A 21,307-nucleotide genomic window follows, 5' to 3' on the forward strand; every position below is an offset into this window, starting at 1 on the left:
TCTCGGTCTCCGTCCACGCGTTTGACAGGAGCTTGCGCACGCGCAGTATCGTGGCGCCGTGAGGTGGAGGACCGTTGAGTATCCGTTACGGGCCGCTTGGACCCAGAACTTTGCGAGACAAAACTTGCCTTCCCCGAGCAGTTGGAGAGTCTCGCGGTTCCTTCCTTTTCTTAGAACGAATCTCTTTTGAAGGAGAATTCTCGTTAGAAACCGATTGGGAACCGGCTACACCTTTGGATGTAACAATCAACCCGCGACGCTGCCTCCGTTCGTGGTCACGGGCAGCAACTAGGCATCTGTGATTTTGAAAGACGGAAGGAAAAGGGCGTCCTCGCCAGGAGACTAGGAACCCCAGGAGGAATGTCTTCTCGTGGCTTCAAATCGCTAAGCACATTTCGAATCAGTAAGGGTGCCCTCCAGTGTCCGCCATCTTTGTGACATCATCGCGTCGCCGCGGCGCCATTTTTAGCGTATCCCCTGGAAGCAACGTTCCTTTCCCGGTATTCCCTAGGAGGGTAGCCGGTGTGGTTACGATCCCTGGGCGCGGGGCACGCCGGGAGTTGTAGTCCCAGCGGACGCAGCCCTGCCGACTCTCCGGAAGTGGAGGTGGGAGAGGCCGGGCTGAGCCGGCTCGGGGTACCCCGGCTCCCGGCCAGTGCTGGGGCGCTTCTCCCGGGGCGGGTCATGAACGGGCCGGCGGACGGCGAAGTGGACTACAAGAAGAAATACCGGAACCTGAAGCGGAAGCTCAAATTCCTCATCTACGTGAGTGCTGGGGTGGTAAGGCGGTGGGGGGTGAGGCCTGGTGCTCGTAGGACTTCAGTTTACCTTTGTGTGAAGAGAGTAGGGTGAGCTGTGGCCGGCGTCCGGGCTCCATTTACGGACGGCCGTTGGCTCAGCTCCCACCTTGCCCGTAATACAGGAACACGAGTGCTTCCAGGAGGAACTGAGGAAGGCACAGAGGAAATTGCTGAAGGTGTCCCGGGACAAGAGGTGAGACACGTTGAGGGGAGGAGGGAGGCCAGTGGGTGATGTGGCTCCTATGGATCTGCATTCGGACCCCATCCTGGAATGGGCCACAAATGCATGATGCCTGCCTCGGAGCTGTTGTGAGGCTCCAACAGGCCAGCTGGAAGGGACGAGGGCCCAGGAGAACATTGCAGAGATGGGAATAAACACTCTGGTTCTCTCCGCCCCTTCCCTCAGTTTCCTCCTAGACCGACTTCTGCAGTACGAGAACGTGGATGAAGACTCTTCTGGTGAGCAAGGTCATGAAAAATTGGTGGAGGACATGCTCCTGGCACTCCAGCAAGCTTCCTGGGCCCTCCCTTTAGGCCTCGGAGGCCAATACAGCCTCCAATGGTTCTTTTTTTTTTTTTTTTTTTTTTTTTTTTTTTTTTTTTTTGCGGTATGTGGGCCTCTCATTGTTGTGGTCTCTCCCGTTGCGAAGCACAGGCTCCGGACGCGCAGGCTCAGCAGCCATGGCTCACGGGCCCAGCCGCTCCGCGGCATGTGGGATCTTCCCGGACTGGGGCACGAACCCGTGTCCCCTGCATCGGCAGGCGGACTCTCAACCACTGCGCCACCAGGGAAGCCCTCCAATGGTTCTTAAGCCTAGTCGCTTATCCTCCTCCTCACTATTCTTTCACTCAAGTATGAGTGAGTATCTGCTGTATTTCAGGCAATGAGCTTTGCACAGAGGATACAGTGGTAACCAAGATGGATAAAGCCTCTTGGAATTTGTATTCTCGTTGGGGGTAGTAAGTAAGCAAAGAAATAAACTAGAATTTTAGATTTGAGGAAGAAAATCAGGGTTACGTGGTAGTGATTGGAGTAGAACGGGGGTTGATAAACTTTCTCTGTAGAGGGCCAAGTAATAAGTATTTTAGGCTTTGCAGAACATACAATTTCTGTTGCTCCTATACAGCTCTGCCTTTGTAGTGCAGAAACAGCAATAGGTGAGGTGTAAATAAGTGAGCATGACTGTGTTTCAATAAAACTTTATTTATGAACACTGAAATTTGAATTTCATAAAACTTTCACGTCATGAAATATTTTTCTTTGGAGTCTCTTTTCCCCCAACCATTTAAAAATGTAAAAGCCGTTCTTAGTTTACAGACCATACAAAAGCAGATGGCAGGCAACATCTTAATAAAGAATTCAAGAAAGGCTTTTTTCAGGAAGTAATGTTGGAGCTGGGACCTAGATAAGAAGAAGATGTGAAGATGAGTGAGAGATTTCCCACAGAGGGAGTCACAGATGCAGATTCCCTGAGGTAAAAACGTACCAGGTTTTTTGAGGAGAAGGGCTGAAGCACATAAAGCACTGTTCTCAGACTTTTTTTGAGCACGGTTTATAACCAATAATATATTTTATATCGTGACCAACCCCCACGTACTTACTTGCTTATAAAACAAAATTTAGTGAAATAATGTTAAGAGCCCTATGTGCAGTTTGTTCTGATACTTTTTAGACTGCTTTTTTTTTTTTCCATTTAGTGCTGGTTGTAAATCAATAAGTTGAATTTGTGACCCACTATTGGGTTGATACCCACAATTTGAAAAAGTCCTAAGGTGGGCCTTTGTGGCCCAGTTTTTCTCATAAGCCATGTCACATGCAATGACCTCTCTCCATAGTGTCTAGAGCAAGGGTCAGCAAACAGCCAGCCAGATTGCTTGTTTTTGTTTTATTTATTTGTTTGTTTGTTTGTTTATGGCTGCGTTGGGTCTTCGTTGCTGCGCGCTGGCTTTCTCTAGTTGCAGCGAGTGGGGGCTACTCTTTGTTGCGGTGCGCGGGCTTCTCATTGCGGTGGCTTCTCTTGTTGCTTGCGGAGCACGGGCTCTAGGCACGCGGGCTTCAGTAGTTGCGGCTCACGGGCTTACATGCTGCACGGCATGTGGATCTTCCCGGACCAGGGATCGAACCCATGCCCGCTGCATTGGCCAGCGGATTCTTAACCACTGCCCCACCAGAAAAGTCCCCAGATAGCTTGTTTTTGTAAATAATGTTTTATTAGAACATGCAACCCCTATTCATTTACATATTATAGGAAGACAGTAGATGAGGTCAAAGAAGTAGGTAGGAGCCAACTCATGTAGGTCATGGCAAAACATTTGGCTTTCACTCTAACTTCTCATTGCCTTCGTGTTCCTTCCTGGAGGTCTTTCAGTTAACTTCCTTTTGGAAGGGGACTTCAGGATAGGAGGCGTGAGGGAACCCAGCCTGTTTATGATCAGAGTGGGATATAGCTGAGAAACAAGAGCCAGAGACATAAGCCACCACTTACCCCCTGGAGAAGCCCACAGTGTGGTCAGGGAGACACCCACATATGACATGTCCTAGCAGAGTGAGGAGAGCCGTGACCAGTGAGGGTAGAGGGTTCTGGAAGAGTCAGCCATCAACTGGGCCTGAGGGATTCTGGGAAACTTCTCAGAGAGGTGGCATTTAATCTGCTTCTTAAAGGATCTATCTGAGCAGAGAAATCGGGAATAGCATATTTTACGTGCAAATGGTTATCTGTTAAGTGAATGATGGGCTTTCTAGATAGAGGCACAAATCTGGGGAATGAATTTTGGTTTTGAGAAAATAGGTTGGTGTGATGTGAAGAATACAGTTTGGTTGGGAGACCAGAAAGGTGGGTTGGGGCTATATTAAGAAGCACTTCAAATGCTTCCAGGCATTGGGAAGGATGTGATCAGTTTTGTGTTTTAGGTTGTTCTGCGGTTGGGGAGGACAGTGGGTGGCAGGAGAGGTGAGATTGCTTAGCAGGCAATTTTGACATGGTGGTGACCTGACCTCATGACAGTTGGAATGGGGAGCAGTGGGTGAAGGTAGGAGAGACTTGGGGGGCAAATTACCAGGACCCTGCATATGTGGAGTGGGGCAGAGGTAAGCGCTGGACAGCTTAGAGGCGAATAAGGAGAGAATAGCATAAAATGGTCAGGAGTCGGAGGCCTGGGCTCAAGTCCCAGTCCAACACCTTCCTTTCTGAGCCTCCGTGACTGCATCTGAAAAGCGGAGGTGACGTCTTCCCTTTCCTCCTTGGATAGTTCTGAAGACAAGGAGAGGCAGTGAATGTCAAGCACCTGTTCAGAGCCTGGCACATAGAAAATGCTTGACAGTATGTTTACCGTGGAGGAGTCCAGGCAGGAAGTAGGTCATAAAGGACATTTTAAGCAGCTGGGGAAGCTGTGGACCTCCCCAGAATAGCACCTGTGTGCCCTTCAGATTCCCCAGAACCCTTCCGTAGAGTTGAGATTACGCCCCTCTGGGGTAGACGGGACTCCCACCCACTACTTACCAGCCCTCCCCCTCACAGACTCAGATGCCACTGCATCTTCAGATAACAGCGAGACAGAGGGGACACCCAAGTTGTCGGACACGCCAGCCCCTAAGAGGTGAGAAGAAGCCATCATTCTTCCCTGGAGGGTGGGGGGGGTGGAGAGGGTACCTGGGCTGCCTCTTGCCTCTGACCCCCTCCCCTGTCCTTTCTCCAGGAAGAGAAGCCCTCCGCTGGGGGGTGCCCCCTCCCCCACCAGCCTCTCCCTGCCTCCTTCAACAGGGTTTCCCCTTCAGGCCTCTGGGGCCCCCTCCCCATACCTGAGCTCGGTGAGTTGGGGTCAAGGGTGGGAAATGGTCAGACTCCTGGGAATAAGGTGGGCATCATTTGGGCAGAGGGTCCAGGCCTCAGGGTGAAGCCAGCCCAGCACCAAGAACATCTGTCTGGGTGTGGCCAGCAAGCGTCCCTCGGAGGGGTGTGAGTCGGGGCTGCCTACTTCTCTCTGGTGTAGGAATGGGGGACAGACGTGACTGAGGAGAGGAGACCCCAGGACACAGTCCTGCTGCTGTCCCCTCCCGTCTGTTCTCAGGAGCCACACTCATCACCATCTCTTGTTTTTCCATTCTTCCTCCTGTTTGCATTTCTTCCTTCTGCCCCCACCCCATCCACTCCATTTCCCATCTCCATCCCCTCACTCCTGCCTGCAGCTGGCTTCCCCCACCTACCCCCCATTCCCTTCTGACTACCTGGCCCTGCAGCTGCCCGAGCCCAGCCCCCTGAGGCCCAAGCGGGAGAAACGGCCCCGCCTGCCCCGGAAACTCAAGGTACCCTGTTTGGGGGACGTTAGGGAGGGGCCAGAACGGCAGGACAGCCACCTGAGGGAGGCTCAGGACGGCTGGGGGCCTGTCCAAGAACTTTGAAGGGCTGATTTGGGGCTGCTGCTGATGGGGACCCAGCTCAGGGTTAGCCACTGAGGGGCGGGTCCCAGAAGTCCTGGCTCACAGGCTCCCTGTGAGACCAGTCAGGGCAGGCCCAGGCTGGGGGAGCTCAGAGTGAAGATGGCTGGGGGCCAGGCTCATTTTCACAAGTGTTCTGTATTGCCAGGCAGCCCCCAAGGAGGGGCAGAGTTGTGGGATCTAGAATCAAGTCAAGGTTACACCACTTAAAAACCATGTGACCATGACCCTCTAGGTCTCAGATTGTGTGTCTGTACAGTGAGTGATCAAACCATGTGTAATCAGCAAGTGTTGTGGAGCATCTGCTGTGTACTAGGCACCGTGCTAGGTGCTGCAGATACAATAGCGAACAAAACAGGAATCCCTGCTTTCATGGAGCCCACGTTCTTGAAGGTAGACAGGAAACAAGCAAGATAAAAAGGTGACAGTGTAGAAAGATAGATTCAGGTAAAGAGCGTGGAAAACACCAGAGTACATGGGGCTGATATTTACAGTGGGGTGGTCAGAGACTTAAAGGAAATGAGCAAAGCCCTCTGGCTCTCTGCAAAGTGTTTCATTCAGGAAGAACCAGCGCAGGGGCCCTGGGGGTGGGTACGTGTTCGGCTTCTTCAAGGACTAGGAAGGAGGCCAGTGTGGTCGGAGGAGAGGGAGAGGGAGAGTGACCAGAGAGCAGGTCAGAACAGCACCTGAGGGGCAAGGCTGTGGAGGGCCTCGGAGGTGTTGGGAAGTTTTTGGCTGGTACTGTGAGTGAAACGGGAGCCACTGGAGAAGGTGGGGCAGAGGGGTGTCTGATCTGATTGACGTGTTAAGCAAATTGCTTGACACTGCAGTGAATAGGCTGGTGGGTGGGGGGTCAGGATAGAAGTGGGGAGACCAGTGAGGAGGCTCCTGCAGGCAACCAGGCAGCAAGGGGGAAGGGTGAAAAGTGGGTGATGGGTCTCTTTCAAAGAATGAGCCCCAGGAAGAGCCGTGTGGGCTGTGAGAGAGAGGGGCGTTGAGGGTGACTCCAGGGGTTTTGGCCTGAGCAGCCAAAGAAGTGGCCCTTTTCTGAGTCGGGGAGGACTGTGGGAGGAACAGGTTTGGGAAGGAAGGTGAGTTTGGCTTTGGATGTCTTGAGATGCTCTCTGGAAATGTCAACGAGACAACTGGGTAACGTGAGCCTGGGCCGCACGGGGGGCGTATTTGGAAGTCACGGGCAGGGAGGTGGATGGCAAGGAGAAGAGGTCTCTGCACCCTGAGCCCCGGGAGAGATGAGGACACGGAAGGCACAGTGCCCTTCCAGCTCTGAGTCAAAGTGAAATAAGGACCGGGCTGGCAGCTCTCAAGTTGGGTGAACTGTAGACTCGAGACTCTGGAGCCAGAAGTGGAATGGGAGCCCTGCTTGTGGTGATTAGGAGTGTGGGTTCTGGAGTTTTAACCCCAGCTCTGCCACTTCCTCCCGCATGACCTTGGCCCTTGAGCCTGGAAGATGAGTAGATAATGGGTGACGATACTGCTCAGCTCCTGCTTCACGCTACTTGGCAGGGGTTCTGCTTCCTGGGCCGGGCGGACTGGTGGAGAAGGCACGGGCCAGAGAAACCTGGAGCCGGGCGTGGAGGTGTGGCGTGGTGTGCGCTTGGCAGTTCAGGGCTCTGAAGTGCTGGCTCGAGACGCAGAGGCGTGTCAGGGAGCTAGTTCGGGGCAGGCAGGGGAAAAGGGCCCAAACCAATGGCGGTGCATGGGGGAGGGGATAAATCAGGGACGGCCTCAAAGAACAGGTGACATTTGAGCCCAGGGTGAGATTTGGATATTCAGTCTGAGGCAGTTGTGGAAGGAAGGCAGGACGTGGCAAAAGTGGTGTTTGGGCTGGAGCCGGAGGGGTGAGAGCGAACAGCGTAGGAAAGATAGGGTGGGTCAGGTCATAGAAGGCTGGGTGTCCTGTGAGGAGAGTGGGGGTCCCTGAAGTTTCTGGGTGTGGTGGTGTGAGGAGAGGGGAGGGGACGCTGTGAAGACTGAAGCAGGTCAGTCAGGAGCCTGGGCCTCACCCATTTTAGCTGAGTTTCCTCCACGCACTCGCCATGCGACTTGGGCGCATCATTTAACTCTCGGAGCCTCCACTTGCTTCTCTGTTCTGTGGGGTCGTTGTGAGGATAAAATGAGTTAAGAGAGAGAAAACACTTAGCCCAGTGCCTTGTCCCTAGTACGCCACAGATAAGCATTCGCTACCGTGAGTCACGCTGAGGAGGCCATGAAGTCAGTCCAAGCAGGGGTAGGACATGGGGCCTGGGTAGGTAATCAAGAGGTGGTGGCCAGAGGAGGGGGACAGTCATGCCGCCAGCCTTTTCAGTCGTGCGTGCGCATCTGCTCCCGTGTGTGCACGTGAGTGCCTGATACTGGGTGCAAGAGCGCTGTTCAGAGCTGGCCTTCCTGTCTGTCTACAAACCCACTCTGGCCCTCCATGCCACCCTAGGAACGGCGGCGTTGAGGGGCCCGCCTTGAGAAGCAGAGAGTAGGCCACAGGGGCCCGAATGTGTTAAGGCAATCAGAAGGGCCACTGTGAAGACCACTGCCATCTCCCCACCCCAGGGCCAGACTGGACACTGCCTGGTGGGGACCTGGCAGGCCTGTGCTTTCAAACCTCCATTTCCAAGCCTCCGTTTCCTCCTCTGGCTGATGACCTCTCCTCCCTTCCAGGGTGGTCGGAATGGTGAGAGATCATTAATGGAAGTCACCTGGCACATAGTAGGTGCTCAGTTTGTGCCCACAGGCAAAGCAGGAGGCCCACAGAGCTCTGGGAAGGATTCAGAAGGACCTGGCAGGGGTGGGGCTGGAGGGCTGGGCAGGACAGAGGCCACTTCCCAGCCTCAGAGCACAAAGCAGGACCTCTGACAAATAGAAAAGGACAGTCCAGGTGGAAGGACCGGCGTATTCTCAGGCAGTGCCTGTCCTGAGTGCAACGAGGAGCCGGAGGCCCTCGAGTAGAGGAGTGACACACTCAGGTTTGTGTTTTAGAGAGCTTAATCTGACTGCAGTGCGGAGGAGGAGCTGGATCTTGGAGAGGCTGAAGGCAGGGAGTCCAGTTAGGAAGGTGGTCCTGTAGCCCAGGTGAGCTGAGAGGAGGGCCTGGCCTAGGCCGGTGGCTGTGGGGATCCCAAAGAGGGGCCCCTCCCAGATACAAGAGGTAGAAGCCTCACACAGCAGGGGGTGAAGACCTTTGACACCTTCCACTGAACCAGTGAGCCTCTCAGGAGGAGGAGGGAGAGGAGGCCAGTGTGGCAGGTGGTATTGGAGGTGCCTGGAGGCGGGCAGGCAGGCAGGCACTCCAGGCTGGCTCTGGCTCTGGCTCTGGCTGCTATCCCAGGGGCAGCCACAGTGCCTTACTGGCAAGGGCAGGGCCCAGCCTTTCCCTCCTGGTTTCCTGTGAGACTCCTTCCACCGCCACCCTCATCAGCACTTCCATCACCACCCCTCACCCCCCACACACTTGCTGGTGTGAGACTCTGCAGGGCTGAGGTGGGGCAGGCTCCCTGATTCCAGCCGTGGCTGGTCTGGCTGTGTCCACTACCCCTTGAATGAGCCTTTGCCCCCTTCCCCATCCCCTGGAACTGTCTTACGGGGCAGTGCCAGCCTCCTGGAGGTCCCAGTGCCTCCCTGATAGGCCCTCCCTGTGTTTCTCCCCACTGCTGCAGATGGCGGTAGGACCCCCCGACTGCCCCGTGGGAGGGCCGCTGACCTTCCCAGGCCGGGGTTCTGGGGCCGGCGTGGGGGCAGCCCTGGCCCCACTGCCCCCACCCAAGATGCCTCCCCCTACGATCCTGAGCGCCGTCCCTCGGCAGATGTTCAGCGACGCAGGCAGCGGGGACGACGCCCTGGACGGGGATGATGACCTGGTGATCGACATCCCGGAGTGAACCCCTCTGCCCGACCCCCTGCCCAGCGCCCTGTGTCAGCACACGTGAGCCCCCAGCTTTCGCAGAGACGTTTATTGACGCCCGGTTGCCATGCTGTGGCCACTGACACAATCAGAAAAGGCGTAAACATGCATGAATGTCCCCCGGAAGGTGGGCCCTCTCCAGGGAGGGCAGGGGCCCTGCCTTCACATCCCAGCCCAATCCAGGGGACAGTTATTTAAATGAGTGGCCAGGAGCATCTGCCACCTCTCAGAGAGGCAGAGACCCTGCGGTGGCCCCCCACTTAAAAGGGCAGCTGTACAGGGCTCGGTGGTGGTGTTTTTTAATGAAGATTCTGCATTAAAGGAGTGGTTCTTTTTTTGTGTATCATTTTCATTTTTGGAAACTTCCTCCTCCAAACCCCCCCTAATCCGACCTCCTCCCTGGAGGGGAGGGGGCCGGGCAGCCTGGAGAGGCAGGAGAGAGGAACAGCAGCCGGGTCCTTGGGGCAGGGGCACTGTGGGATCCCCCCTGCAGGTGCACTCTGGATGGGTGGTTTGCATATTTGTCTGCTGTAGCGAGTCAGGCAGGAGGAAGTTTGCATATGTGAATATAGATCTCCACAGTCCCTCACAAGAAGACAGACCCACAGTCACGGAGATGCTCACGAAACAAGACAAGTAGTGCGGGGTGGGGCCTCCACCCCGTGTAAACGTGCAACACACTCGTGCGAAGGCTGCCTACTGGGCCCAGCCCTAAGGGCCCTGTGCTGGGCAGCCACTGTCCTGCTCAGGCTGAGGGCAGGGCTCCGGCTGCTGGGGGCAACTGGCTGGTCAAGGTGTGCCAGCGCTCCAGGGCTGCGTCCGGCTGCTGCAGACAGTCGCTCCAGTGCTTCCGGGCCTCTCTCCGGGCGCCTGGCCCCAGGGCCACGCCACCTGGGAGCAGTAGAGGCAGGCAAGATCAGGGCCGGGCTCACTGCCGGGCTGCCCTCCATCAGCACCACCCAGCAGGCTCCTCCCTCACCGATGAAGTCATTGGATTTGCCAATGTCATAGTCCCAGACTGTGACTTCCAGAGTCTTGCTGGCCAGAGTGGAGAGCTCCATCTCGTAGAAGAACTCCTGGGACAGGGCAAGCGACACCTTCCATGAGGCGCAGCCCCCACTCCCAGCCCCAACCCCGCTCGATTTCTGGCCTCTGCCCCACTTACCTCATTAAATTCCGGGTTTAGAGTCTTCTTCTTCACACATGTTTTGTGCTTGGATTTCTTATCCACATCCGGCCTCAGGTATCTGCCGAGGGGGAGGAGGGACAGGTGGGGGAGCAGATCAGTCAGGGACAGGCCAGGCCCAGAAGAGGATGGGGCTGGTGGCAAGTCCCTGGGGAGGGGAGGGTGGGCCTCGGGGCAGGGCGAGAGCTCACGTCTTGACGTAGGGGTCCGAGTAGCCGTTGACGTCCATGGCAGCCAGGTGGGCACAGCGCACGATGCCCACCAGCAGCCCGCGGCGCCGAGAACTATAGCTGAGGCTCAGCAGGATGCGCCCGCGCTCTTCCAGCAGCCCAGGCCCCTGCTCCACCTGCTCCAGCTGCCGGCAGACGCGGGCGTCAGCTGGCACCCTCACCACCTCCCGCCCAGATGCAGTCCCTGTGCGTGGCTCACCTCCTTCAGGTAACAGGAGATGCCCCTCAGCGCCACAGACATGGAAGAGGGTGAAGCCAGCTGAGGGGGCAAAGAGAAAGTTCTGGAAACCTGATCTCCCCAGGGCCCCCTTCCCGTGGTACCCCGCAGCCCCGCACAGACCGGGACCTGGCGCTCAAGGCAGATGTTAAAATGCTTCTTCTGTGAAGGCTTGAGGCGGCGGAGGGGTACACGGATCTCCCCGATGAACTCGTTGTGGCTCAGCTTGTCTTCGTCACAGACGGAGATCCTGGTAGGGAACTGCAGGGTCAAGGCCCCCTGGGGTACCTGAGCCCCACTCCAGTTTGGGAGAAAGGTCCTCCGACTGATCTCTGAACACTCGAGGCTGGTCCCAGCTCTACCCTAAATACTCTACACCTCACTTGTAAAATGGGCTGCCTCAGGGCTGTGTGGGGAGCACCAGGCCCGGAGGTGGGGGAGGATGCTTTGATTTGCCCTGTTCCTCTGCACCTCCCTTTCCAGCTGCCCAGGCTGTCCCTGGCCCATTAGGACCTGCTCAGCTCCTTGAGGAAGCCCTCACAAATCTTGGGAACGCGAACACACACACACACACACACACACACACAGCCTCCATTCAGGGCCTGGGGACAGGATCCAACTGAACATGCACAGGGTGTGCACTGGTGGATGTGGGTCACGGGTCTAGGATGTAAGAGCTAGAAGGGCCTGAAGGAGCCTTGAGCAGTTGGACCAGGAGCGCATACCTCCCCCTAGAGCCCTTGTCCTTTCCTGTGTGGAGCAGGGAGCCAGCCTGGGAGAGACTCATGAACCCAGCAATTAAGAGATTATTGCTTTTACTTCCATCCGTCTAGGTCTGCAGCCCCTTTCCCTGCCTTCTGCTGTGACACTCTCGAGCAGTTCTGTCATGCAGAGGTGTTCAATTCCCAGCTCCACCACCTAGCAACCGCATGACCTTGAGCAAGTCACTTAACCTCCCTAAGCCTCATTCCCATTTCTGTCCACTCCTTCGAGATGTTAGGGAGACACGGGCAGCAGAATGGGCAGACCTCTGCTGCACAGGTCTGACTTAAGTCAGGGGCTCTGAGAAGGGGTCTCAGTGAGCAGGGAAAGATTGCAGGAGGAGGCAGAGCCTCAAATGGTGAGTGGGATTTAGGCCGGCAGAGAGAGGAAGCGGGAAAAGACACGACAGGCAAAGGTCAGGAGACAGGAATCCGACCAGTCGCAAGAGGGCGGTCCTCTGTTGGAGGAGCAGTAGGAGCTATTTGGAGGGCAGGAACCCAGGGGAACATTCTGGCTTGCTCCCGAAGGGGACAGGGAGCCACTGATGGTTCTAGAGCATCCGAGGGCTTAATGGGAGGTGGGTCGACCAACCAAAGAAGGTTCCAATGACAGCTGTCCCCAAGGAGGTGCTGAGCTGGACTCGTTGGTAACCAGGAGGACGGACCCCTCACCTGAGCACCTTGTGGGTGATGTCATCATCTGTGATTCCGCTGTACGTCAGGTCCTCATTCCACACGGGATTCAGCGTGTTCCTCTGAGTCTTAGTTTTTAGCTTATTGGCCTTAGGTGTGGGGACGAAGTGTTCACAGTACATGTCCCCCAGACCCACAGAGGCTGGAGGCAGACGAAGGTTGGGGGCAGACCCACAAGCTGGGTCAGGCTGGGGGGCGAGGGTAGGGGGAGGCCGTTACCTTGCAGGCTCCAGGCAGCAGGTGCAGCTTGACGTAGGGGTCGGCCAGGCCGTTGAAATCCATGGGCTTGAGGCCCTAGGGGTGAGGGGAGGGAAGAGAGCTGTGAGTTTGCAGCCTGCCCACCCGCCCTCCCTCTCTGCAGTGTGGACCCTTGGGGGCTGGAGAGCCAAGATGGGTGCTGGGAGAGGAGCAGGAGTCAGGCCTGGGGAAGGGAAGGGAGGATGGAAACGCACCCCTCTCAGGGTAGGAGGCAAACAGGGCCGGGGCTCTCGGGGGGCAGGGAGTACCCACCTTGGCCCTGAGGATACTACAGTGCAGAGTGCAGGAAGCCTGGTCGTAGAGAAGGTCAAACTCCAGCGTGCCCAGGGCGGCTGGAGAAGAGGGAAGAGGTAACCTGAGTCCGTGTGTAAAGACAGGTGTGTGTGAGAGACAGGTGGGCAGGCCTGCTACGTGTGCCAGCTGTGAAGGTTTGTGCGTGTCTGTGCCTGTCAGCCTGCTTGTGTGTGCACGTCTGGGTCCCTGGCTGGGCTGCAACTGGTGCTCTGTGGGTGGTTGAGTGCCTCAGCAGAAATATTGAATATTGAGCCTAGCTGAACCTGTAATCTCCACTCTGACTGCAGCTGTGGTGGTGGTGCCCGCCGCCTCCCCACCCCCAGCAGGGCCCCATCCCCTTCCCACAAGCCTGGAGGCCCCCATTAGCACCCTGGGCCCTTCAAGCCCGCAGACTCACTGGTATCATCCGAGTCATAGCTGTCCACCTCAGCTCCATCCTCGGGCGTGGTGGCCCCAAGGAGGGCTGTAGGGGGTGCCAGGGCCAGGGGGCCCAGATGAGCAGGGGCCTCTCCGAAGCCCCCGCCACCCCCTTCAGGTCCTGGTCCCCGGCGGGGGAAGTAGTCAGAGATCTGGCGGATGGGCCGGATGGGCCCCGGGCACACGTTGATGGCCATGTGCTCTTGGATGTTGATGGTCATGCGGTCACCCCTGCGGCCCCTCATGCAGCACCCCTGGCTGCGGGAGGGAGGTTCGAGTGAGCTTGAGCCCGGGGCTGACTTCTCAAACCTACCCGTCTGCTGGCTGAGGGCCAGGCGGCACCCGCCGGGGTCTGTGGGCCCTCACTGGCCTCCCTTCCTAGGTGCTGAGGGAGAGGGCAGCCTGTGCCCGCTGACGGGCAGGCAGAAGGCCTGGGCCCTCCAGACCCCAAGCTGTGCTCCACGGGGCTGGGCTGCCAGCCCACTCTCCCCAGATAGGTCCTGGCTCCACCTCAGCCTTGCCCACCTTCCTCTAGATTGTCCCTCTGTCCTCTTCCCAGTGCCAGCCCCTCATTCTGGGCTTCTGTCTGCCCTGGGCCCTGCCTACCCCTGAAGCTGCCCCCTAGGCCTCCTCCTCTGTCTCTCTGAGGCTTTGACTATCCTTCTGCACCAGGCGCTTGTCTGGTCTGGGGGTCACCCACCTCTTAGGTTTTCACTTCCCACTGTCCCTTCGTTCAGCCCCAGGATCTGCCCGCCTGCCTGGACCCCCCATCCGCTGCCACCCAAGGTGAGGACCCCTGCCTCAGATGCCTCCTCCTGAAACTGGCTCTCCAGAGGAGCAAGAAATTACAGCCTTCGGAGAGCTAAACACCCCCAGGGGCACACACAGGCTAACACACACTCACCCTCACCCTCTCGCCCCCGGCAGCCCAGCCCCCTGCACCTGTCTCTTCGCCTCCAACAGGTGCGCAAGCACTGGGGGGCCAGCGGGTGCGAGCTGGGCGGTGGCAGCCGGCGATTCCCAGGGCGGCCGGCGAGAAGAGCGCCGAGTCCGGCAGTCTGAGCCGAGAGGGAGGGAGAGCAGGAGAAAGTGCGGGGAGGAGGGGGTGGGGGTGAGCGAGGTGGAGGCGAGGATGCAGCCGGCGCAGGCGGCGCGGGGCGGGGAGGGGCGGACGGAGGCTGGGGAGGGGGCGGGACTCTCCCGCCGGCGCCCGCCCGGGCACACTTAGGAGCGCACACGGGTGCACACACATTCACGGGCAGGCTGGCACACGCATCTTGCACGGGCACTCCCGCGCACACGCCTGTGCCCACGTGCACACACCACAGTCATGCACAAACCCAGACACGCGCTGGCACACTCACCCTGGAGAACTTCGCATACACACGCTCGCAGACACACGGGTTCCCTGCGCCGCCAGGAACCCACAGTGAGAACTGCCCGGTGTTCCCCAACTCCTCCCCGCGCCGCCCCCGCGCCGAGCCGGCGGAGCCTCCCTCCGCCCCTCTCTCCTAGTTTCTCTCCCGGGTCTCCAGTGCAGACCACCGGCCTAGTTGCCGTGGCGACGCCGGCTCCTCCTCCCTCCCCGCCCCCTACCTCGCGCGTCCTTATGCCCCTCCCCCGCAGAAAGCGTTTGGGGGAGGGGGCAGGGTGTCTGGCCCTCCCCTACCAAATATCCGTAGGGGCGGGGCCTGTGGGGGCGGGGCTTAGAGATCCGCAGTGACCCAGGGACGGGCTGGGGTAGGGGGTCTGATCCGCCTGCGGTCCCTGGTTTGAAATCTCGGGGTCTCGGACCCTGGCTGGGAAACCTGAGAGTCTGAGGCCTGAGGCTGTGGCTTCCCCCCACGCCTCCTTCCTTTAGTTGTTCAGGCTTCTCTCCTGTGACCCAACCCAGCCCCCGAGGGTCCAAGTCCCCTTCTCAGGGATGGCATCTCCTTTGGGAATCCGCCTTCCCTCACCCTCCCATCTCCAGTTGTCCCTCAGGTGGAGCGGAGCGTGGGGTTTCGCTCTGAATGCCTCAGAGCCCTGCAGGCCTTCCTCCCCTCTCTGCTGTCTCTCACCTGAGCCCTGCCACCTGCCTGTCGGTCTAACTCCAGCCTTTGATCTTGGCTCTCCGTTGTCCCAAACTTGCCAGCCCCCAATGACAAAGTCCTCACAGTGACCTTCAAGGCCCTTCAGCCCAAGACCCTGACTTCTCTAATCTCATCCCCCGTGCTCATCTTGCTGGCTCTCAGGACCATTACTTGCGGTTCCCAGAACACACCTGGATCTCTCACACCTGTACACCTTTGCTCATACAAGTTCCTCAGCCTGGAAGATCTTTCCTTTCTTCAGGGGTCATCCTGGACCCCCTCTTCCTAAGAGACTTACTGGAACATCTCCCCACCCCCAGCCCAGCCCCCAGCCTCCAGTGCTGTCTCAGCCTCAGCTCTGGTAGTGCTGGTTTGTCATGTCTGTTTCCATTTCTGTCTCTCCCACTACTGGGGAGCAGAGGCTGCCGCATGCTAGGCCTGGCACTAGTTTGGCATCACTAAATATTGTGATTTTAGGTTGCATAGCAATGTGAATATACTTAACATTGCTGAACTTTGTGCCTGAAAACGGCTAAGATATAACTATTCATTCATATGTGGATTTTTACGCCAATATTTTTAAAGTAAGAGAAATGTAAAACCAAACTATGCTGAGATACCACTTGTCACCCATCAAATGGTGAAATTCAAAGCAAATGTTAACCACAGTGTTGGTGAGGCTGTGAGTAAATGGGCACCACCTCGGTAGCTGAAACGGAGCAGGACCCTATGGTCTTAGCCCCTCCGTGTCCTCAGCCTGCCTTTTGTCTGTGGGAAAACTTTAGCCAAACAATAAGTTTAGGGCTTCCCTGGTGGCGCAGTGGTTAAGGATCCACCTGCCAATGCAGGGGACACGGGTTCGAGCCCTGGTCCGGGAAGATCCCACGTGCCGCGGAGTAACTAAGCCCGTGGGCCACAACTACTGAGCCTGCGTGCCGCAACTACTGAAGCCCTTGCGCCTAGAGCCCGTGCTCCTCAATGAGAAGCCACCGCAATGAGAAGCCCGTGCTCCGCAACAAAGAGTAGCCCCCGCTCGCCACAACTAGGGAAAAGCCCGCGGTGCAGCAACAAAGACCCAATACAGCCAAAAATAAATTTAAAAATAAATAAATAAATAAACAAAGAATACGTTTAATCAGAGAAGTGAGAAAATGCAGAAACAAAGGAAAACAGTCCAGCAAGACTAAATAATAATAGTTTAGTCATTAAGCATAGTTAAGGACCCTTAGTTCCTTCTCAAGGGCTATAGATAATATTCTGAGCCATCTCCAGTGAGCTGTCTTGTAGATACTGAAACCCGCACCAGGTGGAAGAAGTTAACTACATGATGACCAGACTGTAGCCATGACATAAGCTCCCACAATTCCAAGAACTGGCCTCCAAGAAATGGGAACAATCAACCCTGGAACTAAAGGCTAACTGTACTTAAAACAATCAAGATGACACTGATCAGACCACCGCAGGACAAATTTCAACATGACTGTCAGAGTTGACTGTGCTGTTCCTGCATGTAGCCCCCTCCCTCCGTCTATAAAAGCTCTTGCCCACTGATTTGCAGTGGGGGGGAGTCGCCCTTTGGATAGGAGTCCACCCTCCCCACAGGTTGCCAGCATCCAAAATAAAGCAAACTTTCCTTTGCACCAACCTTGCTCCTTTATTGGCTCTTGCGCAGCAAGCAGCCGGACCCCACTTTCAGTTACATAGCCACTGTCAGACTCTTTGATCCAAAAAAATCCACTTCTAGGATTTGGCCCATGAGCAAAATAATGGAAGTTCAAGGCTATTAGCTGCAGCATGTCTTCAATGGCAAAAGACTGGAAACAACCTAAATGTCCACGACTGGTTCAATCAGTTATGAGAATTTCATACAGTGAAATAACATGCAGCCATGACAAAGAAAGAGGCCCTTTATGTACTTGTACAGAATCATCTTCACAATCTCATGGTAACTGAAAAAACTAAGATAAGGAGGAGCATGAATGGAATGCTGCCATAAAAAAAAAAGAGCGCTTATATATGTTTATTTGTGCATAAATTATTCCTGGAAGGCTGCACAAGAAAGTGGTAACTATGGTGACCTCTGAGGAGGCTGCTGTGAGGCAGGGGAGGACAGGAAGAGGATTTATTTTGTACCATGTGCATATGTTACCTACTCAAAAGAATACACTAAAATAATATCTTTTTTTAGATAAAGGCAACAATTAGGTTTCCTCTGAGGTTCTCCAGTATAAGAAAGGAAGAGGCAAGACTAAGGGAGACACCGTCCAGGAGCAGGTGGGTTTGGGGAGAGGCAGACCTGGGCCTGCAGTAAAAGGAGGGGCGAGCTGGGCAAGAAGCCCAGCCCTGCTTCCTGTACTGCTTTCTTCTCCTGGGGTTTAGCTCAGGCCCAGCAGCTCACCTCCAGAAAGCCTTGTTGCAGGAAGGCAAGGATGAGGCTGGAGTTCCAGCCAGTTGCAGGGGAAAATACAGACAGTTTTGAGCCCTGGTTTGTCCAGAGGTGGAAAGGCTTTTCATCCATCCATTAAGCCAATAAGTATTTATTGAATACTTATTCTATACTGTGCTACAGCTATGACCAAGGTCAATGATCTCTGGCTTCACAGGCTTGTAGGGGAGACAGACAAATACAGACAACTCCAGTGCAATCAGACTGATGCGGTGACAGGGGATGGTCAGAAAACTCAGGTTCACTTCCCAGGGGAAGTGTCATCTCAGCTGAGACCTGGAAGATGAGGAGGAATTATTGGGTCAAGTTGGGGCAAGAGCGTCCTAGGCAGAGGTGTGTGCAAAGGCTGGGGTGTGCTGAGGAAGGGAAACTCGGGAAAACCCGAGGTGGGTAGGTAGACAAGAGTCTCGCAGATCAGGGTAAGAAGTTCAAAATAACACAGGAGCCAAGGGAAGCCACTGGAGGGTTTTAAGTAGTGGATCCACGTGTTCTGGTTTGTTCTCGCTGGGGGAAGAGGGAATAGAGATCAAGCAGTCCGTAGGTCGTTGCAATAAGCCAGAGGAGACATAGGGTTGGCTTGAATGAGAGGGGGTCGGGGCGGCACTGGAGGGGAAGGGAAGTGGATGGATTTGAGATTTAGGTTGGAGATGAGCCAACAGGTCTTTTTTTTTTTTTTTTTTTGACCACACGTGGCATGTGGGATCTTAGTTCCCTGACCAGGGATCGAACCCGTGCCCCCTGCAGTGGAGGCATGGAGTGTTAACCACTGGACCTCCAGGGAAGTCCCAGCCAACAGGTCTTGATTATGGGTTTGTCAGGAGAGAAATAGGGAGGGGTTTGAGACGATTCCTAGGTTTTTGTGTTGAGCAGAGCATCTAGAGGAATAGTGAGCCCATTTGCTGCGAGGGAAAGAGGGCGCAGGTTTGAGATAGGAGAATCAAGAGCTCCATTTGGGATCTATTGAGTTTGAGATGTTTTTGGACATACAGAGCCATGAAGCAGGAAGTTGGGTAGGGGAGTCTGGAGGAGAGGAGAGGGCTGGGCTGGAAATATGCATTTGTGAGTCACCAGCATATAGATGGTATTTAAAGCCATGAGACTGGATGAGATCACCTAGGGAGAGAGGGTATAGATAGAAAAGAGAAGGTCCAAGCCTGAGCAGCTCAGAGGAGGAGGAGTCGAGAAAACTGGTGAGTGTGGCCCCCATGCCTGGAGGCAGGGATGCTGAGAGACAGAACAAACCATTAGATGACAGAAGTAATCGTTAGATGTGGCAAGTTATGGGGTCATTGGCAGACCTGGCCAAAGTGGCTTCAGTGGAGTGGGAGGAACAAAGCCAGGTCTGAAGGGTTTGAAGAATACACTAAAGGTAAGGGAGCGATGACAGCAATGTAGACAGCCCCTTAGGGATTGTCTGTCTATACGCTTTTTTTTTTTTTTTTTTTTTTGCGGTACGTGGGCCTCTCACTGTTGTGACCTCTCCCGCTGCAGAGCACAGGCTCCGGACGCTCAGGCTCAGTGGCCATGGCTCACGGGCCCAGCCGCTCCACGGCACGTGGGATCCTCCCAGACCGGGGCATGAACCCGTGTCCCCTGCATCGGCAGGCGGACTCTCGACCACTGTGCCACCAGGGAAGCCCTGTCTATACTCTTAACGATGTGCATCCCTGAGTTCTCTCCCCTGTGGTCCCCGCGGGCAGAGACCATGCCCTGGTGATTTCTATCTAAGCCATAAATGGAGCCCAGCACATAACAGGGGCTCAATACATTTATTTAATGGTTGGATGAATAAATGAATGGATAATTCACTGCTTGTGTCCAAAGGGCCTTTTCTTTTTTTTTTGGAAAAGGGGAATTTATTTATTAAAGAAAAGTCGTCTGCATGTTCTACTTAAGTTAGTACCCTTGACGTTAACACTTTGGATTGAAACATGCCATCTTTCAAATAACAAGTGGACTCTACAAGCAGCGCCTACAGGTCAATTCATGTAGCGTTTCAAGAGCCCAGAGGGACACTGAAGGGAGGTGACCCCTTCCCGGGTTGACGACCTTGTCTGTAAACACTGTCAGAGGCTAGAGGCACGGCCGAGCACGCTGCCGCCACAGAGGTTTTTCAGCAGGAAGATCCAAGCACGAGTGTGGCCCGGGTGCCCAACACCCAGGGTGGGGCCCCCTCCGGCCCGCCCTTCTCCACTCCCCAGCCCAGGGGCACCCCAGGGTCTGCCCGCTCTTCCCAGCCCTCTTCTGGGAAGTAAGAGGCCCCCCTCCTGGGCCCGGAGGCTGGAGCACGCGGCCTACGTGCGGTTCAGGGTCTGGAAAATGCGGGAGATCTGCAGCATGACTGGGCCCGTCTCGGGGTCGTTCATCCACTGGGTGCTGCTCAGAGTGTTCTCGAGCATGTCTTCAAATGCTAGTAAGGCTTTAGGGTTGGGCAGGCCCAGCTGCACCACGGGGTTATCCAGGATGGCCTGAAACAGAGGGCTGTCGCGAAGGACCTTTTCTGGTAGAGAGGACAGCAGTGTTCTTTTGAGGTAATGGAGGAAACTGCCAAATCCACTCCAAAGGCTAAAGGCTCTGGACCCCTTCTCCCAGGACCCCGTCTCCCAGCTAAGCCCCCAAGGGCAGCTGCATGCAGACTTGGGGAGGGAGCCCTGGGCCAGAGCCAGGAACCAGGTTGAGTCCCTGCTGCCCCTCACATGCCTGCGTCATTGGGTAAATCACTTCCTCTTTCTTAGAAGAGATAAGTGCAGGGAAAAGAGGCCCACGAGAGCCAGTCCCGCAGGAGGCCCCATAGATGTTAGTCTGTCTCCTCTCCCCCCCCCACCTTTTTTTCTTTCTGCGCCTTTTCCTTGTTTAGGAAGTAGAAACTGACCCTAACAAGTACCTCCCAGGGTTGCTGTGAGGAGAATGGTTGGGTAGTCCCTGAGGATCGGAAAGATGAGGGGTACGAATCCAGTGGAGGAAGGAGCCTCCTTCCATTGGACAGAGGACCTCATACACGCCACAGACACATGCCTGGCGTGGGGCATGTCATGGAACTGGGACTGTCAGAGGCTGCTGAATAGGCAACTGTGTAATAAAACCAAGGAGACCCTGAAGTGTCCTTGGGCTTGGGTGGGGCGGGACACATGTGTGATAGGCCCACCTGCCAATCAGAAGGGAGCTAATTCTTAGCCACTGGTGGGGGGGGGGAAGAGGAGTGAAAGTGGCTGTTGGGAAGTGACAAATAAGGGAAAAGCAGAAACTAGAAAGGGGAAATGGGATGGCCCTTGGGGGAGCCCACCCAGAGAGGGGGAGCCCACCCAGAGAGGGGGAGCCCGTGAAGGCTCTGTGCATGACCAAGAGACCTGCCCCGAGATGGGCCGGGGGACTTCCTCTGACAACCCGCATGCCTGCAGTACCTTTCCCTGCAGCACCTGATGCAACCTGATGGGAGGAGGCAGGAGGGCCTGGAGCCTGGGAGCTGTGCCTTCCCTGGGCAAGAACAGGGAAACAAGCAGGCAGGCGTGGACACTGCTGCCACCTAGTGGAAGTGTCTGTTATTTGTCTAGGTTGCTAACCCCAGGGCTGTCCTCAGCTGAGCAC

At 55.9% G+C, this 21,307-nt stretch overlaps 2 protein-coding genes across 4 annotated transcripts; one reads left to right on the forward strand and one right to left on the reverse strand.

The window, feature by feature from the left end:
* Window positions 1-6: 6 nt before the first annotated feature.
* INO80E (INO80 complex subunit E) lies at window positions 7-9,483 on the forward strand. Of its 3 annotated transcripts, XR_014017627.1 has the most exons (8): window positions 7-765; window positions 923-993; window positions 1,207-1,259; window positions 4,319-4,397; window positions 4,497-4,608; window positions 4,987-5,103; window positions 8,227-8,319; window positions 8,904-8,974. XR_014017627.1 is itself a non-coding variant. In XM_081256583.1 (7 exons), exons 1-7 carry the CDS (start codon window positions 685-687, stop codon window positions 9,123-9,125), a joined length of 735 nt encoding a protein of 244 aa, XP_081112709.1. In that variant the 5' UTR covers window positions 7-684; the 3' UTR covers window positions 9,126-9,483. The 3 variants fall into 3 exon arrangements, 2 of the variants coding, with proteins under 2 accessions (XP_081112709.1, XP_081112710.1); XM_081256583.1 differs by lacking the exon at window positions 8,227-8,319 and having other exon boundaries at window positions 8,904-9,483; XM_081256584.1 differs by lacking the exons at window positions 4,987-5,103; window positions 8,227-8,319 and having other exon boundaries at window positions 8,904-9,483.
* Window positions 9,484-9,805: 322 nt separating this feature from the next.
* DOC2A (double C2 domain alpha) lies at window positions 9,806-14,648 on the reverse strand. The gene is made up of 11 exons (XM_081256582.1): window positions 14,569-14,648; window positions 13,185-13,462; window positions 12,746-12,825; window positions 12,455-12,529; window positions 12,215-12,324; window positions 10,905-11,031; window positions 10,764-10,823; window positions 10,526-10,689; window positions 10,314-10,395; window positions 10,128-10,224; window positions 9,806-10,039 (listed from the first exon to the last, which is right to left on the reverse strand). The coding sequence occupies exons 1-11, from the start codon at window positions 14,583-14,585 to the stop codon at window positions 9,894-9,896; spliced, it is 1,236 nt and encodes a 411-aa protein (XP_081112708.1). The 5' UTR covers window positions 14,586-14,648; the 3' UTR covers window positions 9,806-9,893.
* Between the last annotated feature and the right edge of the window lie 6,659 nt (window positions 14,649-21,307).

The sequence above is a fragment of the Mesoplodon bidens genome, assembly GCF_964165515.1.
Source record: "Mesoplodon bidens genome assembly, chromosome: 15".
Classification (NCBI taxonomy): domain Eukaryota; kingdom Metazoa; phylum Chordata; class Mammalia; order Artiodactyla; family Ziphiidae; genus Mesoplodon; species Mesoplodon bidens.